The following is a 27,256-nucleotide window of genomic DNA, read 5'->3' on the forward strand; positions in this document are numbered from 1 at the left end:
TTAAAATAGGACTACTTACATTTCGGACGGATGGTGTCTCTCAGTCTTCCTGGCACAGTCTCCTCCACACTCCAGTAAAAAGGCTTTGATCACACTAACAGATTGCAAACCTTTGCTGGAGATAGCCTAACAAAAAATGAAGTAAATCCATTCAGCCCTAGTGTGCTTCGAGGCTGGGGTGTGATGGTAGCTTGAGGTTGAGCTCACACTGCAGCTTGTTGTTGCGTGAGCGAGTGGAGGCTCAGCCAGGTGTGTGTGGTTACCAACGGGCGTCTTGATTTGCCAATCAACTGCCAAGTTTCTGGTGAGCTTTCCCGTGGGAGTATTTATGATAATGAAAACCGACCGATTTCGTCATCAGTCGGTGTTTTTTGGAACAAACATTCAAATCCCCCTTTTCGAAATAAGTGTCCCAGAAGAAACTGACATATTTGTCTTTTTGAAGCTTGTGTGTGCTGGTAGGGACGCCAATAACTTAAACAGTGTGCCCAAACACCGGCAATGTTTGGTTTTTCATAATATGTCCCCTTTAATAAATTATTATTTTGCTACGTCTTGCGTTTGGGTCCTGTTTGCGTGCCTGTCTGCCACACCTTAACATTAACGGCCTTACGCATTTTTTAAATAAATAACTAAATGCATTTTCACCTCATCACTTGATATTGTAGAAAGACTTGAGGCAGTGTTGGCTGATGTCAACTTTAGTTAGTAGCTTGTTGTCATTAAAGTCCAACGTAGCTTCTGTAAATTCTCCAAACGGGAGGGGTAGAGATGGAGCGTTGCAATCTAGAACCACTAGATGAGACCAAAATAATAATATTTCACACTGTATCTTTAACATTATTTCCTGTTTAATAATACATTAAATATTTTGTCCCTCTATAAAAATATAAATGCATCAATTTTCCTATATTTATTTAGAAAAGAAACCTTCAAAGATAAATACACTTTTTTAATAAGTACTGTGTGTCTTGTTACATTTGTAAAGGTCCACACAATAATTCCAGTAACATTTCGTGCAAAACACGTTATGATGTCCAAAAATCTCCACGGACTGTTGCTGTATCGTTTGAAATACACATCTAAATAGAGCCTATATGAGCTTTCATGTCCTGTCAACAGCCTGTAATAGCCAGTGGAAAGGTCAAGTGTGCACAGTGTAAGCACGTTGTCTGACAATCATTATGTGAAACCACTGCACTTTTGTTAAATATAGTTATATGAAAACACAGCTTTGATGCAAATAACTTGCATCGATGATTTTCACTAATCAGGTTAATTGAGTTCCTTGAAGTAGTATTTCAGCAATAATTGTGTTACTAACATGCAGAGCGCTTGTATTCTATGTCACCAGGTAGTGGATCAAGCCATGACAGATGCTGTTCATATGATGAGGGGAACATGGTGGAAGGAGTGCACTGCCACCCAATTGATCACTGGATAGAGGAAACAGGACATACAGATGAGATGAAACACACCACCAGCTTTTACTTCAGTGTGGCTGGTCAGAAAGCCATACATTTCTCCAGGTAATACAATACAATTAAAGCCTTTTGCACTATGTATGATAATGCTGTCAAAATTCCCTGAAGCAAACCAAACATGACACACTTTAGGCTAAAAGGTAGCATTTAGCACACAGCTGACTGGAGTAGATCCTTAAAGCTCCCATATTATACACTTTACGGTACTATTATACACCATATTATATGGTCTTAGTGGTCCCTAATACGTTTTTCTTTAATTGTTTGCTGAAAAAAACTTTCAGATAATTTATTGTACTGTGCTGATGTTCAGCTAATCTCACAATGGCCTATTTTTTAAAAAGAGCTGCAGCTCCCCTCGTAAATATACAATCTTTGAGCTGCCCCCGCCCCCTATCCGGAAGCGAAGCCAGATACGCCTCGCCCTCTGTCTGTCAGGGCCGTGGACCAATAAGAAATAGGGGTGTGGGCTGCACAGTGGAAGCTTCTGGCTTTCCAGTTTGTGAGGTCAGAAAAGGGGAAAATTCTGACTGGAGTATATTGGGGGGGAAGGGTGAGTGTTTCAGAAAGGGGGAGAGTGAGAACAGGAGAGATTGTTATTTTTTTTAATATTTTGGCAGTCTCTAGGCACACCGTGGACCCATGGATATGTTAGAACACATTTAAAAAGTGCATTAAGCATAATATGTGACCTTTAAATCCTCCTATGAACTGAATCGAGAAATCCATTTTGAATGGAATCTTGACCCCAAGAATCGGAAACGAATTGTTCGACATCTACCGTGCAGTTAAGCGAGTGCAATATAGCCCCATCCGCTCCGATTCTCCGGCCCATCTTCTGCTATGAATCAATGCCCCTTCTTAATCAAAGAGTTAAAAACAATTACATTCCTTTTTAAAACCAATACACTTATAACACTGTTGCAATTGTTTTGCACATACACATTTTAAAACAAATTCCTACAATATGTCACTGGCCCTGAGAAAATTATCTAAGTTGTGTTTAGCCCCAAAAATATAAAACACAAAATTAAACTTTGTTACACATCAAAACCTGCTGGCACACTCACTTAACGTATAGTGGCTGAACAGAGAGACCACTCTCAGACTCTCACACAGCCAGACTGGGGCATGCGAAGTGAGTAGGCTACAGGGAGAACAGGACATGTGTCAAAGAAGAACAGTTTCTCTGTAATTGTGAGTGTGTGGGAGTCTGTGTTATATGCGTTTAACCTACATGGCACGGCCACGGACACATCGGTGCGGAACCGCAGCCTTTAAAAAAGTCCGCGGACATTGTTGAGCCCATGGTTGAGCCCTATGACAACACTTGTCATGTGACTGAAGTGGCTGCATTTGATTGGCAAGCTTTTGTAATGTGGTTTTTATTGGTTGAAATAGTCACGTGATAGAGATGTTGGCTGAAGACGTCCCCGGGGAGAGAAATCATGAGAGAAATAGCTCTTGCATGTAATAAATAAAATATATAAAAAAATAAGGTAACGACCGTCACGTAGCCAAATGGAACGGCGTAAAAGTACCGTTCTTTCTTCAAATATTTACTCAAGTAAAAGTAAAAGTATGTTGCAATAAAACTACTCCTAAAATTACAATTTATTCAAAAAGTTACTCAAGTATTTGTAACGGAGTAAATGTAGCGCGTTACGACCCACCTCTGGGCCTAAGGGACTAACTGCTGTTAACCAGTTTATCTTGTTCAGGACAGGAGGAGCAAAAAGCTATAAAAAGAGACGGAGGGCTATAGTCTGAACACAAAGAGGAAAACCTGTGGCTACAAGGCGAGGAGGTAGAAGAGAGAATCAATATACAGAGTATCATTATTGTTTTCTTTTGCACAGAATTAGAGCATTTACTTTGCAATTAGGAGATTCCTTCTTTTTCGTATTCAAAACAAGGGAGTGAACATGGCTGAGTACAAGATAGAGGTGAAAACAGGTGACATGCAATATGCGGGAACATTGGACTACGTATATGTAACCTTATTTGGATCTGAAGGGCAGAGTGAGCGAACTGAGTTGGACAACTATGGAATCGACTTAATGAAGGGGACAGTAAGTATTAATTAATTGGTTATGCTCATAATGCTGTGATAATATTTGGTCACAGTGATTTTCAAATTAGGTCTAGGACAGTGGTTCTCAAAGTGCGGAAGCATATCTGGCGGCCCGCGGCCCGCATTGAATTATGAATTATAAAAAATAAAAAATAAAAAATTATCATTTTTTTTATTTTTTTTTATTGAAACGCACAGAGGGGATGCGTCCCCCGTAACAGTAAAAACAGTACAGGGGTCGAAATACTTAAATATCCCTCCTAATTGTTTGTATTCATTCCCCACTTATTAAACTTGCGAAGTTCGGCTGGCCTCTGCCTCTCGTTGCAGACGGCTGGTCAGCCTCCCGCAATGCAGCAGACAGTGTAGTGGTCCCAATGTAAGTTGTTAGATAGTGAGCTTGTCAAGCCCAATACGATGCACTTTCTCACATTCAAGGTGAATTAGATTAGGTCAAGTGTCTAAGGATGGATGCTAACATTATCTGGTTTCTAACTCTTTTGCCTAAAGTTTAGCTAACAAACTAACGTTAGCTAGCTGCTGATAGCCATGGAACTATCTGCCTAGTTGACTGCTGATAGCCCACCCTGTTTATTTCCAATGTATAGTGTCATAATAGTTTACACTGCTGCTGCATCATGAGTAGTGAGTCCTACAAAAAAACACTCCAAAAGGTGATACGTTTTCAATGTGTAGAAAGTTTTGAACAATAAAGTAGAATAAATATTTGAATGCAATACAGAATGCCTCAGTGCCTTGATTTATATTCCATTAGATGTGTGTCAATGGGAGCGAGTTGTCTTTTCCTTAACATTTCCACCATAAATAAATACAGAATACACAAATTACTGCATAAAAATTAACCAAAATGCACAAAATGAAGTGTTCGTACCTCAAATTTTTCTGGGGGACAACCCCCAGACCCCCGCTTTTAATGTGTGTTCCCCAATGTTGAAATGAGACCTAGCCCTTCATTTATTACTTTAAATGTGTTAATTACACAGTATTGGATGCTGACCAATACATGTAAACTGTAAAGACGCAAAGACGCTGGCCATTGAAATTATTTCAGTTTTATAATTTTTTTTCCTTCGGCGGCCCTCGGTCCAATCTTGGGTTCCTAAATTGGCCCTCAGCTATCAAAAGTTTGAGAACCCCTGGTCTAGGACAATGTTAATGTTCTTGTTTACATACACATAGGCCTATAGTTTGTTGGTTTGTGTCAAAAAGGCCTACCCTGGAAATCCAGACTCGCCGCTAGCAAATTTGAATTTGCTCCGCATACTATCCTGTGAACGAACCATTGGGGCTCATTAACTATGTCGGAAGATTCCGACTGACCAAACAAATGGTACTAGGCCTATTATCTATCTGATCTGGGCGGGGAGGCGTCAGTGCTGCGCCATTAAATGCAGGCAAGGAATTTGCCAGGGGGCTAGTGGTGCACACACCCAAGATTAAGCCGTGATATCTTCGGTTATCCAGAGGGCTGTCCTATCAAGCAATCTTTAACTAATTAATGTTTGTTAGTTTATTTCTTTTTTAAACATAGGGGTTAAATAAGTATTAGGCCAATCCTGAAAATGAGCTAGGCTAACCAAAATAAGCCTGGCTTACTTGGTAAGCTTGCTTTGGTTATGTAGGCTAAACAATATGGAAAAGCCAGAGCAATAAGGTAACCCTACTTGTTGTTCTGCATTCTGATCTTTATCATTCTTCTTTCCTATCGAAAATGTTGCATAATTCCTCTTGTAGCTTTTTGTCGACAACTAGGCAAAAATTAAAAATGTCTTGTTCGGCAATGGCTTTTTTTCTAGAGTTTTTTACAGAGGTCTTCACAATTAACACGAACAAGCTGAAAAAATTGCTTAATAATCCATAGTGAATCAGTGTTAAAAATGCCCCAGTTGTCCCATGTTTGGGGCCTCTCTGCTTCAGCATAATTAGACATAGAAATATGAATACAAATTCAGGATGGTCACAAGACTTAAACATGTATTAGGGATAGATTTACATTTTCATAGATTGCAAAATCTATGCTTGCTTCAAACACAGACAAAGTATTATACATAAATAGGCCTATGTACTGTTTTTTGCACAATATTTATACCAACCCTTATTCCAAGACAGGGACCTACACCATAAAAAACAGTTTGCCTCTGGGAAAACTTCTGCTGCTTAAGGTCGAGAAGGATCCGTTTTTTGTTCTCCCAGAAGATGAGTGGTACTGCTCCAAAATAGAGGTGACCACTCCAGAGGGAGAAGTCCTTCTTTTCCCCTGTTACAGATGGATCTCCAGGGGAGAACTGGTGGAGCTGAGAGGAGGGAGAGGTCTGCTTGAAATTCACAAAATGACTTATAGAAAATGTTATTATTTGACATTTGGAGTTAGTTTTGGAATTGAAGATTTGACTTCTGTTTGTACTTCTTACATTTCAGCCATGAAAGTTTTTGAGGAGGACCATCCACTGTTGATTGATCAGCGAAAAAAAGAGCTGATGCTTAAGAAGAGCTTCTACCAGTAAGTTTGCATGTGTGCAGTACAGTATGTGTCTAGCTATGGCTCTGTAGGCTTATCTTGAGAAATGGGTTTTGGGTAACATTGTTTGCTTTTTTTTTAGATGGAAGATTCTGGCTGAAGGACTACCCCACATTGGCCCTTTCAATGATGCATCTGAGCTCCCAGCTGAAGAACGCTTCTCGAAGTCCAGGACAACTGAAATATTAAATGATAAAAGGGCAATGTGTGTCTTCATCAATATCTATAGAAAAGACACAACAGGGTTCCAAAATAGTCATATTAACTATGTGTTGAAGCAAAGGGTACATTTTAAGAATAATATCAGAATGTGGTTTAATCCTGCATTTCTTTTTTCTTAACCCTGTCTTCCTTCAGTGGTATCGAACTCAAGCTTAAGGGAATGCTTGGATCTTCTGAAGAATGGGAAAGCATTGAGGACATGAAGAGAATCTTCTGGTTCAAAAAAACAACAATGTCAGGTAGATTTTTCTACAGTTTTTAACAAGTTACTGCATTTAAGCATTTAGCAGACACACTATTAGTCACACTATTATTAATTCACTGCAACCACTGTTGTGACCATGCATCTTCAACAACAATGCATTAAAGATGCAACATATAGTAGGCTACTGTGCAAAAGTTTTAGGCAGGTGTGAAAAATGCTGTAAACTAAGATTGCTTTCAAAAACGTAGGTTTTAATAGTTAATTTTGATAAATCAACAAAATGCAGTCAATGAACAGAAGAGAAATCTAAATCCAGCAGTGCCATTATCTCAGAACTGGCAGAAACCAGTGGGACCCAGGTACATCCATCTACTGTTTTCAGCATTGAGGACACCATAAATCCTGAACTAATCTTCAAATCCCTTTGCAGAAACCTCTACCATGCTTCACTGCTGCCAGCAGACACTCATTATTATACTGCTTTCCAGCCCTTCATCGAACAACCTGCCTTCTGCTACAGTTAAATATTTAATTTTCACCAGTCCAGAGCCCAATGCTGCTATTTTTCTGAGCCCCTGTTCCTATGTTTTCATGCATAGTTGTTGTTTCCATGTTGGAGATATTGCTTTTTGACTGCAACCCTCCATGGAGACCCCTTCTAACCAGACTGGATTCTGACAGTTCTGAGCTGATGGCACTGTTGGACATCTTTCGATTTCACAGGGAAATTAAGCTTGATGTGTTTTTCATCTACTGCACTAAGTTTCCATGGCCGAACACTGATCCTACAATCCTCAACATTGCCCGTTTATTTGTGCTTTGTCAAAAGAGCAGCACATCTTGAAACCCCAGTCTGCTTTGAAATCTTTGTCTGGGAGAGACCTTGCTTAACCGGTATAACCTCTTCACATTTTATTTTAATTATAAAAGTAAAAAATTATTATTTAGATTTTTCATAGCTTTCTTAGTTTACAGCACCTGCCTAAAACGTTTGCACAAAACTGTACGTTCCATGGAATTTTTAAAGAAACCGTTTTCTGGAAAACTTTGCTGAGTAAAATGCTTCAACGTTCTTTTATAAAATTTAAATTATCGTTGTGTAGATAATTGAACACAGTACGCCGATGAGGCCTAACCTGGTCCTACCAGACCATCGTACTTCATTTAATTTGTACAAAAGGTCTGGCATCGCACAATTGACAAACGTAAACTTGAAGGCGGGTCTCTGTTGAAGTTTAAAACTATTGGATATGCCCAGTGCCACTCTGGATCTGCCAACCAATCGCATAATGTTTGGTTGTGACGTATGACATGTGCCGGCTTCTAACTTCAAATGAAACTGGCTCACGACCAGGCCTCAAGGAGCAGTGCCTTATTCCTTATCCAGCAACAAAATGGAATTCATACGAGCCCGTAAGCAGATATCCCTGTTCACTCCAATACAGCGTCAAATAGGAATGTGTCTCTGCAAAAAAATTCTGGAGATCAATCAGGCTTATACTTATCTTTAGAACATGTACTAATCAAATTGAATTTTTCTCTTTTCAAAACGCCATCACAAGCGTTTAATAGCCGTTTTATTTTCAGTTTTAGCCGTTAGCCCGAGAAAGGGTGGGGCCTACGACTTCTAGCTTACAATGCTACAGAACGAGAATACTTCTACATCCGGAACGTCATGCTTTAGGGGCGTGTTAGGCACCCATGATGCAGAAGAACATTCTGATTCTGTATGTTGCGCTGTGCCAATGAGCAGCTTTCATAGGAATAAATGGGCGCTATGTTTCAATCCGTTGTCCACTTCTTCATAGGTCCATGCGCACAACCTCTGCCAGGGAAAAAACCTGCGAATATACCGCAGACCCTGACTGATTACTGAAGGAAAATTAAAATTGAGCAGAAGTAGTAGGCGATTAGCCTGGCACCGCCCGCCTAACTATTGTAGTCAGTCTGGGTGTGCGGTATATTCTTAGATTTTCTCCGGACAGATTTCTGCCGGTCCAATCAGCTAACAGAAGGAGTGGCTCAGAAGCCAGCGCATGACATGGTTGATTGGCAGATCCAGAGTGGCACTGGGCAGATCCAATAGTTTTAAACTTCAACAGACACCCGCCTTCAAGTGAGTTAACGTTTGTCAATTGAACGATTCCAGACCTTCTGTACAAATGAAATGAAGTACGATGGTCTGGTAGAACCAAGCTAAGGCTAGATCAGGCCTTCATCCAAATTAGAATGTAGTCTTCCATAGAAAAAAGAAAGGGGGAAGGGACAGAGATAATGTTGAAAAAGAAAATACAGATAAATTCAACACAGCCTGAAAAAAATACACGCATACAGTACATTGTTTTAGTAGGGTAGCACAGGAGGAAAGCTGTTATTATGGCCTTTTTAAATAATTGAGAACAGACCACAACTGATCATTTAAAGAAAATGTAATGCATACTTCTGACAATATGGCAAATTCAACGTTTTTTCACAGCATCACACTGTTGATGACTTTGACACCGTTGTAACACCCATTCCAACTACAATTTATAGTAAACAGAAATGTATCATTAATAATCCAACATTTGCAATATAGTTAAAAAAAAATCAACATTTTCTCTTTGCTGCATCTTGATGGGTAAAATTATTATTATTGCTAACCACTTGCTAATGAAAAAGTGTTCTGGTACAAACTAACCATGATGTTGTAATTCAAACCTGAAGAAAAAACAAATAATTGGCCATTACATAATTTATTTTCTATTCCTGCAGAGTATGTAACAGAGCACTGGAAGGAAGATGACTTTTACGGATCCCAGTTTCTGAACGCAGTCAACCCCAATGTGATCAAGCGCTGCTCAGAGCTTCCACCAAACTTTCCAGTGACTGAGGAGATGGTGAAGCCGTTCCTGGAAGAGGGCAGCACTCTGAAGAAGGAAATTGAGGTATGCAAGATGAGGGGCTTTAAATTGGCAATAGATTTTAATTTGGGTCATGGTTTGTCATACACTTAAAGGAGTGTACTATCACCATGGAAAGTCCCTGAATCCCTTTACCTTGATTTATTACAAATAAGTGATATCTGTTGATGTTTTCAACCATTATTTTTTCTGTATTCCCTTATCATACAGAAAGGCAATATATTCCTTTATGACCAGAAGAAAATGGCTGGTCTACCAACTAGAAACCGTAATGGTGTGCCTATGCAAGTGACTGCTGGTCTCTGTTTGTTTTACATGAACCCAGAAAACAAACTGATGCCAATTGCAATACAGGTATTTAACTAATACATCTATTCAGTGACATTATTTATACCAAATCAAGTGAAATCGAAGGTCATATCATTATATTACATGCCATAGTTTTAAGAAGTCCTGTTATTCTATTTTACATTAAATTAAATTAAATTAAATTAAATTAGCATTTATCACTTTTCAGTTGCGTCAACAACCTTCTGAGCAGAACCCCATCTTTCTGCCCAATGACCTGGAGACTGACTGGCTGCTTGCCAAGATGTTTATTAAGCATGCAGATGTCTCTGATCACGAAGCAGTCCATCACCTCATGAACAATCACTTCCTCGGAGAATTCTGTACTGTGGCCACCCTCCGCTGTTTGCCTGAGATTCATCCCCTCTACAAGGTACAGAGGAGGAACAAATTAGGGAACAAATTACACTTAGTACTGGTGAACCTTTTTCCAATTCATGGTTCTGAGGTCACTGGTAAGAACAGGTTAGGTTATTAGGAAATTAAGATTATTATTTATTTAAATTAAATTATTAATAGTGCAAGTCCCTTCAGTTCTTCCGCTTATACAAGATGTTGAGCCAATTGTATAAGATTGCAAATTGTTGAAGGAATTCCAACTTCCCTCTCCGATCTTTTATAGACATGTCTATGAGAGGTAGCACATTAAGAAGCATCACACATAGGTTCTTTTCACTATTAAGCCATTGCACATTTGTATAATGTTAATAGTACAGACTAAAGATAGATTTGTGAGTCCAACCCCACTATTCTGTTCACAGCTATAATGGTACATCCTAGAATTTATCTTTACAAAATGAAACAATATCTATTGTCTTCCATTGGTAACACTTTACAATAAGGTACACAAAAAAGAGTAGTTAACCTTCCAAAAAAGAGTAGTTACTCTTTAGTAACTACTCATTTTAGGAAGGTTAACTACTATTTTTAAAAGAGTAACTACTCTTTTTTGGAAGAGTAACTACTCTTTGTTGTGTACCTTATTGTAAAGTGTTACCCTTCCATTTATGGTGATGCCCCTGAAATTGATGTTATGGTGATGAAAGATGTAATGGGGCAAAGAGGGGAGGACACACAGAGAACCAACCACGGGGTCTGATTATGCATGAATATATATTAAACATGTTAGAAATTAGGAATATTGTATCAACCAGGGTTTATTCTTGCAAGAGAAGGAAACAATTTTGAGTTTTGTTTGGTTTCGGCATCTTTTGACTTTTAATCTTCTTTCCTGTATCTGAACAGTTACTGATCCCACACTTCCGCTACACTCTTTACATAAACAATGTGGCCCGCAAAGATCTTCTTGGACCTGGCGGGGCTTTAAGAATAGTATGGCTGTTTAACATTCATTATTCCAGTTACATTGCATCATTATAAAAGTAACTTAGATTGTTTTTAAACATTTGTGTATTATCTATTAATCATTAGAGTTCACTCGGATATGAGGGGATGGTGGAGCTCATGAGAAGGTCTCACTCTGAAACGACCTACAGCTCCCTCTGTCTGCCAGAGAACATCACTGCACGAGGTCTGGATAATATTCCCAACTTCTACTACAGAGATGATGGCCTGAGACTGTGGAACATCATCAACAGGTTTCTATTAACAGTTGTGGAGGAATTATTCAGATACTTTGTCCTTGATTCAAGACTTATCATATTTTTCATTTCAGCCCTGTCTTCTTTAAGATACAAATGTAGTAATTCAAAATCTAAAATTATTATTATTTTAATTAAATAAATATTTTTTGTACACCAGCTTTGTGAAAGAAATGGTGGAGTACTTTTATCCCTCAGACAGTGAGGTCCGTAAAGACACTGAGCTGCAGGAATGGATCAGTGAGATATTCACACATGGCTTTTTGGGAAACAAGGCATCAGGTAACCATTAACCCATGTTCTTCTGAAATATATTAACACAATCTGCATGTATAAATGACGGAAATGCTGATAATTGACTATGAGAACATTCTTCTATGGATAGGGTTTCCAGCAGCTTTTAATACTGTGGAGGAAGTGATCAAGTTCATCACCATGGTGATCTTCACAGTGAGTGTTCAACATGCTGCAGGAAATAACGGACAGGTGAGGCAAGACAATGGAATACATATTGGTGTTTCTTCAAGTATTAACTTTGTTTTAACATAGCAAATGTATAGAACATGGAGCAAGAATGCATTACATTGCAAAGTGCAAAGGTTGCATGTCTAACATAGGTTTACATTTTGTTATCTGTATTGTTGAACAATGAATCCAGATAGTTAAATTTTCCATCAAAGTTATGGCCCGGAACACAAAATATACAATCTTATGAAAAAGTTTGGGAACCCCTCTCAGCCGGCATTATAATTGACTCTGCTTTCACAAAAAAAATATAAAAGTGGTATGTCTTTAATTTACCAGGAACAGCTAAGTACTGGGATGTTTTCCAAACAAAGAAGGGGAAGGCTACAAGAAGCTTTCCCAAAGGTTTCAATTGTCAATTTCTACTGTAAGGAACGTTGTCAGGGAATGGAAGGACACAGGCACAGTTGCAGTTAAACCCAGGTCTAGCAGACCAAGAAAAGTACAAGAGCGGCATATGCGGCGGATTGTGAGAATGGTTGCACACAACCCAAAGATCACCTCTAAAGACCTGCAAGAACATCTGGCTGCAGATTGTGTATCTGTACATGGTTCTACAATTCAGTGCAATTTGCACCAAAACATCTGTATGGCCGGGTGATGAGAAGGAAGCCCTTTCTGTGCCCACGCCACAGATACAGTTGCATGGAGTATGCAAAAGCTCATTTAGACAAGCCAGCTGCATATTGGAAGAAAATGCTTTGGACTGATGAGACAAAAATTAAGTTATTTGGTCTTTATAAAAAGCAGATGTTTTGGTGCAAATTGCGCTGAATTGTTGAACGATGTACAGATGCACCATCTGCAGCCAGATGTTCTTGCAGGCCTTTGGAGGTGATCTGTGGGTTGTGTGCAACCATTCTCACAATCCTCCACATAGCCGCTCCTGTTTTTTTCTTGGTCTGCCATGCCTGGGTTTAACTGCCACTATGCCTGTGTCCTTCCATTTCCTGACAACGTTCCCTACAGTCGAAATTGACAATTCAAACCTTTGGGAAAGCTTCTTGTAGCCTTCCCCTAAACCATGACAATGAACAATCTTTGTTTTTCAGATCTTTTGGGAGCTGTTTTGATGATCCCATTCTGTCTCACTTCAGCAGAGAGTCAAAGAGAAGTGCAACTTGCATTTAGGCACCTAAAATACATTTTCTCATGATTAAACAGACAATTATATGAGGTTCAAGGCTTAACAACATAATCCAACCAACTTTGTGTTTAAAGTCATCAGTTTTACATGCTGTTACAGGCATTACAATCAACAAAACCACAAGGGTACCCATATTTTTGCACAGCCAGTTTTTCACATTTTATTTTATTTCATACAACCAAATACTGCTTTTCAAAAAATCTTTGTTTGGAAAACATCCCAGTACTTAACTGTTCCTGGTAAATTAAAGACATACCACTTTTATATTTTTTTTGTGAAAGCAGAGTCAATTATAATGCCGGCTGAGAGGGGTTCCCAAACTTTTTCATATGACTGTATAATAAAACATATATTAACAAAATAAATATATATTAAAGCTTCTTTCCTTATTTAGTTTGACTACTACTCCTGGGCGCCCAACGGCACATTCCTGCTGTGCAAAAATCCTCCAACCACTAAGGGGCAGTCAAGCATGAAGACAGTTTTGGAGACCCTTCCAAATGTTGGAGAGACAGTCAAACTGGTAGCATTAGCTTGGACGTTCTCAGACGACTACATTGACATGGTAAGTTTGGTGTGAACACACAGAAAGGAAGCTGGTTATAACTAATCCACTTTTTTTTATATTGCTTTAAAAATTGTAACTAAGAAAAATACAGTGTCAGTCTGATGTATGGTTTCATTTTGTCACTTGCAGATCTACTTGGGTTCATACCCTGAAGAACGATTCAATGAGCCTGCCACTAAGCAGTTGATGGAGGAATTTAAAGCAAAGTTGTGCTGCCTCAGTGAAGCAATTACAACAAGAAACTCCTCGCTTGAGGTACCCTACCCATATCTGAATCCTACTCAGATAGAGAACAGTGTAACTATCTAAGAAAGTCTGAGGGAGCCTGTCTGCATTAGACTATTACAATCAAGCATTTTCAACACATTTCTGGCATGATTATGATAGGTGTATTGTGCTTTGAAATGAGTAAATACAAGGTATACAAGATAGATGTTGGAGAAAGTAAGGCAATGCATTTTGGGGCAAGAGGAGTATATTTTATATACAGTATATGTATGGCTATATTTAACTGATAAGCAAGGGAAATAAGACATTTCTTAAACATTACTTTTGCCTTACTTGGCTAAAGCAGTCACTGAAAAGTTCATTTCAATCTTAAATCTTAATTTGAAAGTTCACTGTAATATTTTCCGTGCAACTGGTTTGTGTAATTCAGTTGTGTGTTTGTTTTTCAGTCTTCTTTAAATATCATTAATTTTGAAAGAAGAACTATTTGTTTAACCAGTATCAGACAGAGTTCTGGCTCAGAACTAAAGCAAATACATTTGACTTGAGGTGTTCTTTCAGTACAGTCTGGATTTTTTTCTTTTCCTGTAAAGTGTTGAGAGCATAAGGACATAAATGATTTAGAGAAAGCTGCTGCGTCTTTATACGTGTCAGAGGGTTTTTATTGTATTATGTAAAAGTGAAATGCGTGAATTCTTAAAAAAATCTTAATAAAGGTGGAATTATGTGTATAAATACATTGGTGTCAACTGTCTCCTACTTCAGTTTTTTTTATTTTACTTTAACCTCAATGCACTTACTTGTACAGTCCTTTTATTATCCCATCAACTGATCCTGGGCCACTCGAAAGTCTTCATTACAGCAGAAATAATTTGGGAAAGATTAAAAAGTACATCATGCCCACAATCTATCAGGCAACATCACCAAATGATTTAAGCAGAAATACTACAACTACAACCACTAAGCTGGAGTTTGGAGTGGTTCAGTGTTAACCTACAATGTTTCAGGCAAGTTAGCATCCTCCCTACCACACGTTTACGTTCCCTGTTCTGTCACTCCCATTGCATCTGCTGCATCTGCAGAAGCCTCTCTAATTCTAAGTTTAAAAGCATTTTTTGTAATTTGTGAAGGGCAAGTGGTGGAAGAAACTACTCAGATCCTTAACTTAAGTTAAAGAAATGTTAAGCAGGTCAGTAATTTAAACAAAATATTACAAATAATTACATGTCCTGTATTTTAAATCCTATTTAAAATAAAGTGGGAAATATTATGAATAATAAGTACATTAAATAATAAAACCAAAGGAAGCCTATTCATTAGACAAAAAAAACCCTCCTTTCATGAAGGTTATGATGTACTTTTTTTTAATTCAATTGTTTTAGTAATAAATTGAGTCAAGGATTCTGTTTTTTTTAAAGTGATTTAAATAAACTTGGACAAAAGAAAGAAACACCAGTCAGTCAAATGCATTCCAACAACACCATATTCTGATCACATAAATGTTAAAATTGTATTTTGGTTACAAATCGTGAAAGTATTAACATCATTTTAAATGATGGTGCCCAGTTATGATGGCAGAGTGGGACATCACCGTTTCCACGACCTCTTTGAATCAAGTAACACCAACCAGTGAAGATCGACTATTTTTAGTCTACCAATGCAGACTATGTGCTCCACGGATTTAATTCAAGCATTCATATTTAAAAGTACAAAAATGTTATTATCTTGCCTACAAAGTCTATTTAATATCAGGGGTAAAATGTCTCAAATGGCCCCTTTGTTAAATGTATTTTTATTATTTATATTTTATTACTGGAATGTAAATATTGACATGTTAGCATGTATCTTATTGCTGTTGATGGTTGAGTTGGAGCTAATTTAAACTACTTTATGCTATAGGGTTGTGAATAACGATGCATCATAATTTATTAATTGATTGTAGCCTATTATTTCTGCTCAATTCATATTTGTAAATATTTTAATGTACCAGATGGATGTAGTGGATTGAAAATATTCTATTTGGGTTTTTGTGTTGACAAATTATTAGGTAGCAGATAGTGGAAACACTTGAGGACATTACAAGTAGCCTCACCGGTAACACTTTATTTGAAGGCGTATACATAACGCTGTCATAAGACTGTCATAAGACTGTCATTACACTGTCATGACACATGTCATGAACATTATGAATGGTTATGACTGTTGTCATAAAGTGTCATTCGGTAAATTATGTCACGTTTAATGACACATTGACATTGTATGAGATGTGTTTTTTATGACAACCTGACATAAGCTAAGACAAAATAACTTGTCGATGTCTTGGTAATGACAACCTGACATAAGCTAAGACAAAATAACTTGGTAATGACAACCTGACATAAGCTAAGACAAAATAACTTGGTAATGACAACCTGACATAAGCTAAGACAAAATAACTTGTCCGTGTCTTTGTAATGACAACCTGACATTAATAAAGACAAAATATCTTGGTTATGTCGACTTGACATTAACCAATAACATGACCTGTCATAAACATGTAATAGTAGGCTTAATAATCAAATGTAAAAAAACTATTTTGATTTATGTTGTAAGATTACATTAAACTGTCATATGTGGAAGGTTTTGATATTGACTGTCATGAGACCTTTATTATACTGTCATGAATGTTTCTGTTGGCCTGAAGTAAAGTGAAACAATTTGGACAGTTCATTAACTTGTCATGAAGCGTTATTACACTGTCTAATGCCTTTATAACAGGCTCATGAATGATTATTTTGGCCTCAGGTAAAGTGAAACAATTTGGACAGTTCATTAACATGTCATGAAGCGTTATTACACTGTCTAATGCCTTTATAACATGCTCATGAATGATTATTTTGGCCTCAGGTAAAGTGAAACAATTTGGACAGTTCATTAACATGTCATGAAGCGTTATTACATTGTCTAATGACTTTATAACATGCTCATGAATGATTATTTTGGCCTCAGGTAAAGTGAAACAATTTGTACATTTCATTAACATGTCATTAAGTGTTATTACACTGTCTAATTTTGACATTGACTGTCATGAAACCTTTATTATACTGTCATGAAGTATTGACTTTACCTCAAAGTGAAACAATTTGGACTTTTCAGTAAATATTATTACACTTAATTATACACACAACAGTGTTAACTGCAGTAGTATCCCCTTTATAGATGAAACATGAAGCATATCAGTATTACATGTGGAAAATACCTTAACAAAAGCAATATAAGTCAAGACAGTCTGTTTTATTTGCATTGAGACACTAAACAAAAAATATATACATACACTTAAAACAGAAATAAGAACTACTTTAAAATCAAATGCACTTTCCAGTCCTTAAATTAACAATCCAGAGATTGTATGTTATATAATATATGTTATAATGGCTGCTAAAAATCACCAGGAAGAGATCAGCTTAAACACAAAAGGAGGGCAAATGGCACTCAGCCTTCAAACTTTGTAGGCATGTTAGCTTCAGCATATAACTAGTGCAAACTTGTAAGTGAATACGGTGCTTAAACAGGCAGATTGCAGATCAGGAAATCATAGAGCTATTAGCACACACAATAATAACAGAAATATACATTAGATCAGGTTGAAGTAAATAAAAGATACATAAAATAAAAGAGACTGTGTAGGCCTACTGCCCTGGCAGTGCGTAGTATGGAGCATGACAGCCAGCTAACATTTAAAAGCCCAATAAAGAATAAAAGACACAATGCTTGACTTCTCTTGTTTCTTCGTGAACCTTGTATTGGTAGGTTTTTCTTTGTAAAACTGTAACATAGACATGAAAAAATAAATCAATATACACACAGTACCAGACCTATACAGACAGTAGACAATACACACTAAGTAGTATATGGTAAGTATACACACAGCTATGCTATTCCTATTTAAGTATTAAACAACACATGACTGTAAAAACACAGCTTAGCGTGTGCAATGTTAACATTAGCTTTCAGGTGTAAGAATGTAAAGTAAGCTACTTGTATGTTTATTTGATTGCACATGTGGCCCTGTTAGCTAGCAGGTACACTACTACAGAAGCTAATTGTTTGCTAGCTCACTATACTTTGTCATACATGCTAAGCTGTGTTTTTACAGTCATGTGTTGTTTAATACTTAAATAGGAATAGCATAGCTGTGTGTATACTTACCATATACTACTTAGTGTGTATTGTCTACTGTCTGTATAGGTCTGGTACTGTGTGTATATTGATTTATTTTGTCATGTCTATGTTACAGTTTTACAAAGAAAAACCTACCAATACAAGATTAACGAAGAAACAAGAGAAGTCAAGCATTGTGTCTTTTATTCTTTATTGGGCTTTTAAATGTTAGCTGGCTGTCATGCTCCATACTACGCACTGCCAGGGCAGTAGGCCTACACAGTCTCTTTTATTTTATGTATCTTTTATTTACTTCAACCTGATCTAATGTATATTTCTGTTATTATTGTGTGTGCTAATAGCTCTATGATTTGCTGATCTGCAATCTGCCTGTTTAAGCACCATATTCACTTACAAGTTTGCACTAGTTGTATGCTGAAGCTAACATGCCTACAAAGTTTGAAGGCTGAGTGCCATTTGCCCTCCTTTTGTGTTTAAGCTGATCTCTTCCTGGTGATTTTTAGCAGCCATTATAACATATATTATATAACATACAATCTCTGGATTGTTAATTTAAGGACTGGAAAGTGCATTTGATTTTAAAGTAGTTCTTATTTCTGTTTTAAGTGTATGTATATATTTTTTGTTTAGTGTCTCAATGCAAATAAAACAGACTGTCTTGACTTATATTGCTTTTGTTAAAGCTACTACGAGTAAGTCGGCACGTTGGCGACACCTTTGAACAAAAGCGGTAGTATTATTACGACGGCAGCTGTCGTGAAGCTGTTTTGTAGCTCGTGCAGGCGTGCAAGATTCAAATAATCAGGAAGCAATATGGTGCGTGTCCGTGTGTTGAAAGTGTGAGGGCACCGGACTCTTTTCGGCTCCGTGAGTCTATGGGTGACACAGCATCAACTAATGCCAGTAAGTGCTAAACACACCTGATTGCAATGAGTTGATGCATTGTCACCTCTCACGGAGCTGAACGAGTCCCCGTGTCCTCACACAAAGCGAATGAACGAGAGATGGCAGTTAGTTAGTATGGATCACGATGAGGTAATGTGTTTATGTTGTAGGCCTAAATAATGACTATTTCCGATGAATAATGGTCATCTGATGATGCTGGTGAGGCAAAGTAAACTTTGTTTTAGTAGGCTACCGCTCATTCATTTAGGAGTAAACACTGCAGTCTATTTTCGCTGCGTGAAATTGTGTATACGTTGCTTGGCAACGCCCTCCCGCCCGACTATCACTCTCCCTTTTAGCTTTTCTTCATTGCATTTTCTTTTTTTTTCTTTTATGGTTCAGCCCCGTTATCGGTCATTATGACGACAAACAACTGTCTCAAACAAGGCTCCCGCTCCCCTTCCCTCACCTGGAGGGATAGGCTTCTCAAATCGCGTTCCTGTGCCTCACTGAAATCTGTGACCAATACGGATATGTGACCATAGAGCATGCACGCGTGAACCGAAAATCGGACTGGGTGTACGACCAGATCAAATGCAGTAATAAAAACTATATAAAAACGTCTTTCTTTGCACTGATGGTCTCGTTTGCTGTTAAAGGTAATTTATGATTATGAGAGGAAACATGAGGCTGTTTAAAAGATATTTAAAAGTTACTCGTTGCCGCTTTAAGGTATTTTCCACATGTAATACTGATATGCTTCATGTTACATCTATAAAGGGGATACTACTGCAGTTAACACTGTTGTGTGTGTATAATTAAGTGTAATAATATTTACTGAAAAGTCCAAATTGTTTCACTTTGAGGTAAAGTCAATACTTCATGACAGTATAATAAAGGTTTCATGACAGTCAATGTCAAAATTAGACAGTGTAATAACGCTTCATGACATGTTAATGAAATGTACAAATTGTTTCACTTTACCTGAGGCCAAAATAATCATTCATGAGCATGTTATAAAGGCATTAGACAGTGTAATAACGCTTCATGACATGTTAATGAACTGTCCAAATTGTTTCACTTTACCTGAGGCCAAAATAATCATTAATGAGCATGTTATAAAGGCATTAGACAGTGTAATACCGCTTCATGACATGTTAATGAACTGTCCAAATTGTTTCACTTTACCTGAGGCCAAAATAATCATTCATGAGCCTGTTATAAAGGCATTAGACAGTGTAATAACGCTTCATGACATATTAATGAACTGTCCAAATTGTTTCACTTTACTTCAGGCCAACAGAAACATTCATGACAGTATAATAAAGGTCTCATGACAGTCAATATCAAAACCTTCCACATATGACAGTTTAATGTAATCTTACAACATAAATCAAAATAGTTTTTTTTACATTTGATTATTAAGCCTACTATTACATGTTTATGACAGGTCATGTTATTGGTTAATGCCAAGTCGACATAACCAAGATATTTTGCCTTTATTAATGTCAGGTTGTCATTACAAAGACACGGACAAGCTATTTTGTCTTAGCTTATGTCAGGTTGTCATTACCAAGTTATTTTGTCTTAGCTTATGTCAGGTTGTCATTACCAAGTTATTTTGTCTTAGCTTATGTCAGGTTGTCATTACCAAGACATCGACAAGTTATTTTGTCTTAGCTTATGTCAGGTTGTCATAAAAAAGACATCTCATACAATGTCAATGTGTCATTAAACGTGACATAATTTACCGAATGACACTTTATGACAACAGTCATAACCATTCATAATATTCATGACATGTGTCATGACAGTGTAATGACAGTCTTATGACAGCGTTATGTATACGCCTTCAAATAAAGTGTTACCGCCTCACCTCCAAAATAATGTACACTGTCTGTTGCGCTCCCACACTGGTTATTATTAAACAAGACCATTTTCGGACCAGACTTTGTTGAAATTGAATATGAGTATGTTTTAATTCATTTATAAAAGCTTATAAATAAATAAAACATTTAATTACCTTAGAATGAGTGTTTTATATCCAAAAGAACCTCCTCTGAAGCCACCCTGTTGCACTGTTTCTACAGTAGCACAGAACGGACTACCTTAACGGCCTTACGCATTTTTTAAATAAATAACTAAATGCATTTTCACCTCATCACTTGATATTGTAGAAAGAATTGAGGCAGTGTTGGCTGATGTCAACTTTAGTTAGTAGCTTGTTGTCATTGAGGTCCAACATAGCTTCTGTAAATTCTCCAAACGGGAGGGGTAGAGATGGAGCGTTGCAATCTAGAACCACTAGATGAGACCAAAATAATAATATTTCACACTGTATATTTAACATAATTTCCTGTTCAATAATACATTAAATGTTTTGTTCCTCAAAGAAAAATATACATGCATTAATTTTCCTATATTTATTTAGAAAAGAAACCTTCAAAGATAAATACACTTTTTATAAGTACTGTGTGTCTTGTTACATTTGTAAAGGTCCACACAATAATTCCAGTAACATTTGGTGCAAAACACGTTATGACGTCCAAAAATCTCCACGGACTGTTACTGTATCGTTTGAAATACACATCTCAATAGAGCCTATATGAGCTTTCATGTCAACAGCCTGTAATAGCCAGTGGAAAGGTCAAGTGTGCACAGTGTAAGCACGTTGTCTGACAATCATTATGTGAAACCACTGCACTTTTGTTAAATATAGTTATATGAAAACACAGCTTTGATGCAAATAACTTGCATCGATGATTTTCACTAATCAGGTTAATTGAGTTCCTTGAAGTAGCGTTTCAGCAATAATTGTGTTACTAACAAGTAGGGTTGCAAAATTCCGGGAATTTTCAAAGTTGGAAACTTTCCATGGGAATTAACGGGAATCTATGGAAATTAACGGGAATTTTGGGAATTAACGGGAATAAACGGGAATTTACTAAATTTAAAGCAACCCAAATGCACTAAATTCTCCTAACTATGTTATTCCAGTCCAGGCAAACGTTCTAGACGGCAACTTACTTCACTAGATTTTTTAGGTCAACTTAAAGCGTATGACAACTAAAACTTGTACATTATAAGGGAAACTTACATTTGTCAAAAAGCTGAAGGTAGAGAATATGCTTGTTTTACTATTGCTTGATATCACTGACTTTATGCTTCTTAAACAGTTATACTTAGGGGTGTGTGTGTGTGTGTGTGTGTGTGTGTGTGTGTGTGTGCGTGTGTTTGTGAGTGTGTGTGTGTATGTGGTGGGAAGTTGGATTGCAACGGTTGTCAGTTTACCTTCAAACGTTGTATTCCCTTTTTTCCTCATTCGCTTTTATAATGTCTATTCTATACTTGATGTATTTTAATCTTGATGTATTTCTTGCCCCTGTAAAGCACTTTGAATGGACTTGTGTCTGAATTGTGCTATAGAAATAAACTTGCCTCGCCCTCGCCTCCAGCCTAGGGGACAAGGGGACTTTAACTCACTGTCTAGCTGGTGATTCGTCTGGCAGACTCATACTGAGGTTTATACAGCCATTTACTGTTAACTCACAGGTGCAGGATTTCAACTAATCTTGAGATGTTTGTTTTTCAGTTATGAGTCAACTTTCAGACTTCCTTCTTAAAATTAACATGTGTATATGGGGTGATTGTGGTGTAGTTTAGTGGTTAGAGGATGTTTCACCTATGACAATGCTATTTTGCAGAGAAGCAAATCAAGTCAAGACCAGAGACTGACTGCTCTGACCTAGATTAAAAGTGTACATCCTTCGTTTTAAGTGCTACGCCTGTTTCTCGACCTTTTGCATGCAAAGGAGCACATCATTTATAATTATTATTATTGTCTGGCAGAAACATTTGAGTTACAAAAGGTCAATAAAAGATCAATGCTATGAGTGAAAGATGGAGGAGAGATGAAACCGTTTGCTTATTCAGCCTCTCGAGCCATTTTTATTAATATCTACAGGCCACCAAAATACTGTGCAAACTATTTTGATGACCTTGCTGGACTACTGTCTGTAATCTGTATGGAGTTTCACTGTTTATTAATTGTTGGGGATTTTAATATACACGTTGAAAAACCTGAGGACAGAAGCGCTAAAGAACTGTGCTATGTACTGGAAAATGTTGGACTCTCTCAACATGTAAACCAGCATACACATAACAAAGGTCACACCCTGGATTTATTAATTTCAAAGGGCCTGGACCTTTCAAACCTTGATGTGTCTGATGTGGGTCTCTCCGACCATTCATGTTTGTTTTTTGAGAGTACAATATCTTTGCACACAACTGAAAAAACAAAGGTTATCAAAAAACGGTATATTACTGAAAACACGAGTGAAAAATGTATTCAGGCATTTTCTCTCTCCCCGCTCCTCCCCTGTATCTCAGTTAATGAGCTTGTAGGTAACTTCAACTCAAAAATTACAAATGTTATCGATGCTATTGCACCCACAAAGGTGAAAATCATCTCTGGTAAAAAAAAGGTCTCCCTGGAGAAATACCCCTCAGAATTGAAAAAAGAGAGCGCCGTAAAGCAGAACGCAGGTGGCGAAAAACAAATCCCAATGTTCATTATGACATCTTCAAAGAGAAACTACGCACTTTTAACCTAGAACTAAGAAATGCAAGGCAATCTTTCTTCTCTGACATCATTCCCAGTTGTGCTTTCACAGGGAATTTAAGCAAAGAAAAAACTGCCTGATGTATTCTTCGTTGTGATAACATTGTAAGTGAGTGTGTGATAAATGTAACTTTTAAGAATATGTACATGCTAACAATCCTCAAGGGTATATGAATTCTTCTCCAAATGTGATGCAACATAGTAAATATTTGTGTCAATCCATATTGGTCACATGATGTTAAATCCGGTTATTCTCTTCTTCTATTTAGAAGAGTTATTTTTTCTTATTGTGAACATAGACAGTATATAAAATGAATATAGCATCCGGGCTGACCTCAGTTTTTTCAACTGCATCCAATCGTCCTGGCCTATTCGCGTCGCCAACTTGTCAGATTTTTACTCCGCCTCATTTCCTCTAACCAAAAAGGGCATTGAGATGATACGCCCATCTAGCTGACGTATACTTCTGAGGCAAAGTGAGGGGCAGCGGGCGGCTAGCTGTCACTAAAGAAGCTGCACCGCTATTTATTCGTAAATTTTAACCTCCAATAGAATAAAAACTAGCGTGGTCCAGGTTTTAATAGAGTGCTAATGGAAACAGACAGACATGTCAATAGTATCGTATATGAGTAACTTTCACATAGTAACTTTCTCAGTACTAAAAGAAACACACAATACACACAATAAGTAACACCACTATCACTACCCTGTGATGATTGTCTACCCCCTTCACCCCGAAACATCCATCTTCACATCTGCCCACTCAGATCACTGTTTCCCCCGTCAGTTCCCCCTGCCGGCCACATCCCTCACTGACACTCACACCGGAAAGTCTCCCTATACAAACCATCATCAGCCACAGAGACTTCCATCATCACAATAACCGACACATGCGATCTGCCTGTCTCCGCCCCCTAGCCAAAGCACCCCAGCCTGTCCAAATGCAACCAAATCTCAAATTTGCTCTGTTTAACACCCGATCCCTAAACAGCAAGGGCCTCATACTCAATTAATTCATAACTGACAATAATCTGGACTTTCTCTGCATAACTGAAACATGGCAAAAACCACAGGAATATTTTACACTAAATCAGACCACACCGCTGGATATGCATATATCAATAAGCCACGCCTCCACGGTCGTGGTGGTGGAATAGCCACATTTTTCAGACAAAGCATCACTACAAGCACAATCACCATCCCGGCCCCCCTCTCATTTGAACACATTGTTTTTAAACTGTCTGGACCCAAACCCTTGGTTACTGCAGTCATTTATCGCCATGAGAGATATCAGGGCAAAGAGGAGGAGGCTCCACCCATCCCCGTCACCCCGAGACCCCTCAGGTCATCACCAAGCCGACCTCTCTCTCCTACTCTCTCTCCTACAACCACCCTTTCTTCATCCTCTCTTGAGCCGGAGTTCATGGAAATCGTATGTATCCCCCCTCCCCCCACCCTCCGTGAACGTCAATCCACTCCCCCTCAACTCGTCAATCTTAGCCACAGCGCCCGGCTCGTCACCCCTCATCAGGCTCGGGAGACTTTGAATAGCTGTGTGTCTGAATCGTGCTGTGTAGAGAAACTTGCCTTACCTTGCCTTGATGATGTCAGCACGTATTGATACAAACCGGGCCGCGGCTACACAGTTATCACCTTCGACTCACAGGATAAGCCGGGGCCCTGTTTCTCAAAGTTTATCTCAAGAAACAGTAAATCCTGTAAATGTATCAAATCTGATAAGCATTCCTCTTCAGCCACAGTGTGCTGAAATAAATCGGGCTGACAATGCTTCAAACACAGTAAATTTAGCTTTATTAAACATCAGATCCTTGGCAGGTAAAACATTTTTAATTAATGATCTTATTACTAGGCACAATCTTAATTTTATGTTTTTAACTGAAACTTGGTTAGACCAAGATAACAGCTCAGCTGTTCTCATAGAGTCCGCCCCCCCAAATTACAATTTTGTGAGTGAATCCAGAATGCATAAAAAAGGAGGGGGGGTTGCTATTTTGTTTAATGAATCTCTACAATGCAAAAAGATGTTTTATGGAAATTTTGATTCGTTTGAGTATGTGGCTCTCCAGTTAAATTCAGCCTCTAGAGCTATTTACACCAATATCTATAGAGCTCCGAAGTACTGCAAAAGCTTTTTTGATAATTTTGCTGAGCTGCTATCTGTAATCTGTATTGAATTTGACTGTTTATTAATTGTGGGAGACTTAAATATTCATATTGACAAACCCGAGGACAGATGTGCGAAAGAACTGTGCTGTGTCCTTGAAAACTTTGGATTACAACAGCATGTGGACCAGCCCACACATAACAAAGGACACACTTTGGATCTTATCATTTCCAGGGGCATGAATATCTCAAAAGTGGGGGTGACTGATATGGGTCTCTCAGACCACTAGGGGAGAACGGGGTAAGTAGGCACACTTTTTACTCTTGTGAGAATTGCCCATCACCTAAACATCTTTCAATAGTCATTCCTACATTAAATTGAAGCTTAAGGTGTTGGCTTGAAATGTGTACCCCTCACTTTTTCTATCTTATTGTAATAAAGAAGAAATTAATCGTCAAACCCTTACACATTGTGACAACCAACCCCATCAAGGGGTCGGTTGTCACACACTATGGGGTTGTTTGTCACAATGTAAGGTAACACTTTACAATAAGGGTACATTAATTAATGGTTAGTTAATGCTTAATAAGGTTTAACTAACTTGTGTCAACTTGTTAAAGGTTCAGTGAGAATGTTATTTGATTAAGGTACCAAAGATATTTCAGTTTCAGCAATGCAATGCATTAGGTTATAATAATAATACATAATGTGGAACCGTAATGCTATGCTATAATGATTTAGATAAAGGAAACAAAAATGCATCTGAACTGTTAACTGATTATTTTCATTTTTTCCATGTACATCAACTTGGTGATTAGACAAGATTCTTGGATCCCAGCCCAACTGCTTCATTTGGAGAGGAGCACCCAGGCCTGGAGTGGCCAGCAAACCCAAGAACTGGATCTAAAGAGAGCGAGAGATTATAAATGAGGGTCACCCCTCAACTGATCTTTCGAGTATAAATAAAGGTTAAATTAAATACATTTGTGCTCATTCAAATAACAATGATAGGGCCAGGTTAAACTAGTGTTTAGTCACAAGAGAGTGATCATTATTTTGTTTTATCTTTAGTCCTTAATTAAAAATGGAACTGTTATGTTCTTTGTGTATTTTATTTTTGTTTATGATGCAACAATGATATACACTTCAAGGAAGAGAGTAGAAAATACATATTTACCTGTTAAACCTAACTGTTGAGTCAGTGTGTTTCACCATTGCTGTTAGTAATCCATTTCCTCCTGTTTGTTACTTTCAGAGAAAATCATTAAACTGGATATGATTTGTTGAAGAAACTATTTTGGAGTTCTTTGACGGTATTCATGTCAAATGTGAGAGCCGTGTTTCCAAATAAAACTAAAGATTCTAAATAAAATAACATTTTCTTTCTTTTTTAAATTCTGACTGAATTGTGTTGATAACAGATTGTTGTCATGAATTGATTTCCAGTTGGAAATATTTTAGTATGTTTAATATTGTTATTATAGAGAATGTACACGGGTCACAAAGAGCAATGTTGATTGATGGATTGTATTTAGGTAATCCTTATTCAGCACTATTTTGCATTTATTAAGTGTAGCAAGTGATGAATGGTTCCCACTTTACAATAAGGGTCACAAATAA

At 37.7% G+C, this 27,256-nt stretch overlaps 1 protein-coding gene across 1 annotated transcript; it reads left to right on the forward strand.

Annotated features, from left to right (window-relative positions):
- Positions 1–3,409: 3,409 nt before the first annotated feature.
- Positions 3,410–13,925, forward strand: LOC307266333 (hydroperoxide isomerase ALOXE3-like; the record flags this gene model as incomplete). Its single annotated transcript, XM_080048323.1, has 14 exons — positions 3,410–3,556; positions 5,685–5,889; positions 5,998–6,079; positions 6,180–6,302; positions 6,455–6,558; positions 9,279–9,451; positions 9,638–9,781; positions 9,945–10,148; positions 11,021–11,107; positions 11,207–11,373; positions 11,537–11,658; positions 11,762–11,862; positions 13,443–13,613; positions 13,746–13,925. The coding sequence occupies 14 exons, from the start codon at positions 3,410–3,412 to the stop codon at positions 13,923–13,925; spliced, it is 2,010 nt and encodes a 669-aa protein (XP_079904449.1).
- Between the last annotated feature and the right edge of the window lie 13,331 nt (positions 13,926–27,256).

The sequence above is a fragment of the Ammodytes marinus genome (assembly GCF_949987685.1).
Source record: "Ammodytes marinus genome assembly, chromosome: 19".
NCBI lineage: Eukaryota > Metazoa > Chordata > Actinopteri > Uranoscopiformes > Ammodytidae > Ammodytes > Ammodytes marinus.